Source organism: Myotis brandtii, unplaced genomic scaffold (assembly GCF_000412655.1).
Source record: "Myotis brandtii unplaced genomic scaffold, ASM41265v1 scaffold328, whole genome shotgun sequence".
Classification (NCBI taxonomy): domain Eukaryota; kingdom Metazoa; phylum Chordata; class Mammalia; order Chiroptera; family Vespertilionidae; genus Myotis; species Myotis brandtii.
This window is the reverse complement of record NW_005362626.1, coordinates 3152011-3157430: the sequence shown is the minus strand read 5'-3', so window position 1 is coordinate 3157430 and position 5420 is coordinate 3152011. Positions and strand designations below refer to the sequence as shown.

Genomic DNA, 5420 nt, shown 5'->3' with positions numbered 1-5420 from the left:
CTCCCGGCCCCCCCCTCAACTCTCTGGGCTCCCCCCCCTCAACTCTCCGGGCTCCCCCTCATCTCTCTGGGCTCCCCCTCATCTCTCCGGGCTTCCCTTCATCTCTCTGGGCTTCCCTTCATCTCTCTGGGCTCCCCATCATCTCTCCGGGCTTCCCTTCATCTCTCTGGGCTTCCCCTCATCTCTCATCACTTGCCTACATACACCCCACCTTCTCGAAACATATAATTTCCTGGAGTTTCAAACCTATCAAGTCTCACCTGCCTCTTGTCCTGACACCTGCCCAGAATGCCCTTCCTCCTTTCCATCTTTCACTCTGCCTGGCCTCCTAGCTTTGAAGACTTAGTTCAGGCATCACTTCAACAAAGATTCCTGAACACCTTCCCAAAAAGTTCTTTGTGAAAGTACTTTTATTCCTGGTCACTCCAACAAGGAGCGACCAATCATGTAACATGCTACTAATATAGCAAGTGAGATTAGGACCAAGACCCCTGACCATAGGATTTAACAACATTGGTGACCCTTGTCAAGGACACTTTTGGTGATTTTGGGGAAATGTCTCACTCAGACCAAATGTCTCTTCCTTAACCAATCTGGTCTTCAGTTTCATCAAATGTAAACTCAGGCCTTTAAGTATTTGGGCTAGAATTAAATGGGAGAAAAATATTAAACTACCCATTTTAGTTCCTGATACATAGTTGAAATGTATCAATAATGTTAATTTCTTATTTGCTCTAGAGTCTTTTACTTAATTACTTTCAAACAGCATGAAGCAATAGCACATGGAATCCCAATTCTATACCCATCTCTAAAATTTGATAAACTTACCTGACATTAACATGTTACATAATGAATGGACTAAAGCATGAGTTCTTATCAGGACAGTGTAAGACATGTTTACACAGATAACTACATGCTAATATCAACAATAACAGCACCAAAATTTCTCAATAGAAATTTGAAAAAACCTTGACTTTTGGTTAAGTCTGTACAGTACCTACCCTGAGTGGAAAATTTAAAGGCCGGCGATAAGGCTGAAAGCCAACAGGCCCTCCCTGCTGGAGTATGGCTTGGTGGGCTGCATGCAGGCCTTCACCCACCACAGGAATAGCGTTGTTATTTCGAGCATGCTGGTTATTGTTAACTTGTTGGTTTGCACTGTTCTCATTTTCTTCCTGGTCTCCCAATAAATAGGAATGAAGATCCCTATGGAAAAATTACATCAGTAACAATTCTCACTTCAGGATCAGAGTAAATAGCAGACACGAGAATTACTTTCTTAATACTAATTATTATCTAGGGTAGAAAATGTACAAGCAGAATCTGTACACAGTACTATCACCTCAATTTGGTCTAAATGTTGGTGCCCACTTTAAATTAAACCTTTCCAAATTTCATGTTAATTAGTATACAGAATATCCCATAAATTAAATTTATTTTGTTTTCTTCAGCCAGTATCTGAGAAGAAATCATAACTGGAAAAAAAATAAAAGTACAATACACAAGATACTCTATGTGAACATCTTAAGGAACAACTTCTTTTCCTCTCTATAGATGGCTACTGTCTATGCCACGACATGTATTCTCAACTAAAACCTCCAATCCAGATTATTTAAGGCAAAAATGAGTTAGGAGGAGGCAGCTCAGGGCAAAGCACAGGGCAGTTAGAAAAAGATAAATGATCACATACAGCCAAATACATATGCCACATTAAGGTATCAACAGAATGCCATATATTTTCTGGAAAAAAAAATGATTTCAATCACAAAGATTCAACTTTTAAATGAGTACATAACATATAAAGCTTTAAAAAAATAAATGCAACAATGCTGACTAAATAAATGACCAAAAACCTAAATCTGAGAAGAGCTCATATCAGGTTAAGACTTTTAAAATAAGGGTATGTTGATTTGTTTTTAATGCACTAAAAAAATTTTTTTTTTTACCCTGTGTATGAAATGAACCTGGGCCAGCAGCAAACTTCTGTAAGAGAATAAGAATATGCATACATGCTCCATAAAATAATGCACAATGATTAAAATTTTTTTGTCATTAAAAATTTTTAGAAGTATTATATATACCTGCAGATATCACTAAATTATCTCTTTTTAAAACTAATTTTTCCTGAGTGAGACATGAAACGTACTTTTTAAGAAAGGTCATTAATCGATATATAATATGCCTACGAGTCATCTGCCTGTACTTACAGCAAGTATCCAGCAGTAACGGTCCATGCTCGCACAAGCCCCTTCAGCCACTGCCGTGTGTGTCCCTGTTCAAGTAACGCTGGCAAGACAACCTGAAGCAGAAGCAGCTCAAGGGACAGTTCACTCACCGGAGCATCACTAAGGTAATTACAAAGAGCCATAATCATAATGTGAGCTCTATTTTCCATTATAACTATATCATATTAAACATTTAAAGAGATGACAGTAGAACTCCTTAAAGAGTTGAATGAACCCACTCTAGTCTTTATCGCCTCTCCTCCATTCTTTCTCGAGGCCAGCAAGGCTTCCCCTCAAACTCCACAAAACTTCCTTACAAATGTTACCAATGACCTTCGTGTGGTTAAATCTGACGGTGAGGTCTTAGTCCTCACCTCACATGTTATATTAATAGCAGATTATATGACTGACCACTCATTACTCAACACAAAATTCCTTACAATATGTTTTTATTGATTTTTTTTGAGAGGGGGGGGGAAGGGAGAAGGAGAGAGAAAAACATTGATGTGAGAAACATTGATCAGCTGCCTCCTGCATGCCCCCTACTGGGGATTGAGTATGCATCCTGGGTACAAGCCCTGACTTCAGTATCACATGCCCTGACCTTAGTACTGAATGGGTGCATAGGACTAGCTCAACCAACTGAGCCATACCAGCCAGGGCTGAACACACCTTCTTGAATGCCTTGGCTCCCCTACATCATCCCGACCAGGATATTGTCATGTAGATTATAGAGGAAGGGAGGAGTGGTGTTAAGAATCCTATTAATAAAAGCCTAATATGCTGTGTCCAACCATTCGTTCGACCGTTCAACCAGTCACTATAACACACACTGACCACCAGAGGCAGACGCTCCAACTGGTAGGTTAGCTTGCCGGTGGGGTCTGGCTGATTGGGACTGGGCCGGACACGCCCTGGAGCCCTCTCTCAGTCCCCGCAACCGGCCCAATCGGGACTAGGGAGACAGGCCAGACATGCCCTGGAGCCAATCTCCCGCGGTCCCTCCCCGGACTCTAAAATATTTCCTCTAATTAATTTCCTTTCAATGTGCATGAATTCATGCACCGGGCCTCTAGTGGATTATAAATGGAGAACAAGAGGAAGGTCTAAACTAAAGTAGTAAGTGGTAAATAGAGTTGGAATAGATAAGATCTTAAAGAATTAGAAATGACAAGATTTAAAGGGTAATTAAAAGCAAAACTGAGAAAGAAATAAAATTTGCCAGGCAGATTTCTGCTTTAGGTGACTGAAGGGGTAATGTAAACAATGTAGGAGGAATGAGAGACTAGGTTTCCAGGTGACTTCAGTTTATAAATTGAAGATTTTCCATCTATAAGCTTTACATCCTATTTTTAATCCATAATTAAATGTGCAACTATGGCTACATTCCTTATGAAATGCTTTTCATACAAAGATAATGCTACTAACCCACTCTCCTTAGATATGGCAAACATTTAAATGCTGAACAAAGGCAAACTCCATATGCAGAAAAATGGCTCTTTGTAATTACCTTAGTAATGCTCCGGTAAGAAATATATGTTTTAAATGTATGTATTCTTAATATCAAATCCCCAACAGAGCTAAATTAGAAAAGCTTCTGAATTTCAAAAACTTACCTGTAGAGCATGACATTGTATGGCAGAAAATTAGGCAGCAGACTCTTAATTATACGTATAGGAAGCCAAAGCATCAGAAGGACAATGGAGCCAAAGACAATCTGCAGTAAGAAAAAGGGCATGACACCATTTAAAACCACTCCCGTGAGACACAGGCTGACTTCTGAACATATTCAACCAATATGCAGCCCAAGTCTATACCACCCAGGGCCCGGAGTGTTCTCACTCAACACACTATACTTAGATCATTCTATATAAAGAATGCATTCCTGAGATGGCTATTCCTCTTCTCTCTCTAGGACACAAGGACTCAAACAGGAGCCACAAAGGATAATCACTGCATGGTATGTAAGGAGAGCTGGAACCTGACAATGAAGGATTGGAATAATAAATCACCTGTAATCATTATAAGACATGACCCATATTAATGGCTACAAAAGTTTCCAAAGAGCACAATATTACTATTAGAATTTTATTTTGGAAAAATTTAGATTTAACTAGGTAATTTCCTCTTCTAGGTGGGGAAGAAACTATGAGATCCTCTGTTAAGAGTTTAATTTAGAAGCTATAAACAAGTCTCCATTGATTTAATGCAAATTAATTGTAATTCAGAAACTCATAATTTGGCAATCAACTATACTGCTAAAGTAATAGAAGGCATTTTTGTTTTAGTAGACATGTTATTTACTTTGTCAAAGTAACCAATAAAACTCCTACTTAACAACTAAGTTCCACAGGCTTAAACGTAAGTTACTCAATCTACTGTACCAGTACCCCTGACCAAAAATCTAAAGGGTAGTACACCTTACTTCAAAAACAATATAAAGGTATACTTACCACTGACAAAATAAATCTTCGGAGATGCCTATAAATGGGCAAATGGATCATTTCTTGTACTGGATTAAAATCTGGATCGTTCAAATTCCTTAGAAACCACAAGACACCAGGTCGAAGTACCTACAAATACATTTTAAATGCTATAAATACTTACTAATGTCTTTAGGGCTCTGCATATGAGCTAAAACATTAACAGAAAAATAAGTTTGTGAAAAAAATGGGCCCCAGAAAATTCATATATGGCTTTCCTGGGAAAATAAGTTCCTAAATCAGAATCTTTATGAAAACTATCCTGTGACTGATATCCTTTGATGCTTTTAATCAATTAATGATAAATAAATGTATTAATGGACAGTTTGTCATATCTAGATCTCTTAAATGAGAAATATTGTTTTGAAAATTGTTGGTCCTGGTTAAGTAAGTAGCTCAGTTGGTTAGAACGTCGCCCCAATACACCAAGTTTCAGGTTCAATCCCCGGTCAGGGCACATATAAGAATCAACCAATGAATGCATAAATAAGTGGAACAATAAATTGATGTTTCTCTCTATCCCTCTCTCTCAAATGAAATTTTTTTTAAAATGAAAATTGTCACTATATTGTATCATCTGGTGAAAGAATTAGGTTGTGCCCTAACCAGTTTGGCTCAGTGGATAGAGCGTCGGCCTGCAGAGTGAAGGGTCCCAGGTTCGATTCCAGTCAAGGGCATATACCTTGGCTGCGGGCACATCCCCAGTAGGGGG

The 5420-nt window shown here is 38.7% G+C and overlaps 1 protein-coding gene across 2 annotated transcripts in view; it reads right to left on the bottom strand.

The window, feature by feature from the left end:
• The window catches only part of MARCH6 (membrane-associated ring finger (C3HC4) 6, E3 ubiquitin protein ligase), a 55324-nt gene that overhangs the window by 19237 nt on the left and 30667 nt on the right, over positions 1-5420 (bottom strand). For both annotated transcript variants that reach the window (XM_014543542.1, XM_014543541.1), the window contains exons 15-18: positions 4679-4798; positions 3842-3942; positions 2208-2345; positions 1002-1206 (exon numbers count right to left, since the gene is read on the bottom strand). In XM_014543542.1, coding sequence (XP_014399028.1) covers positions 1002-1206; positions 2208-2345; positions 3842-3942; positions 4679-4798 — 564 coding nt within the window. The remainder of the gene's footprint in view (positions 1-1001; positions 1207-2207; positions 2346-3841; positions 3943-4678; positions 4799-5420) is intronic.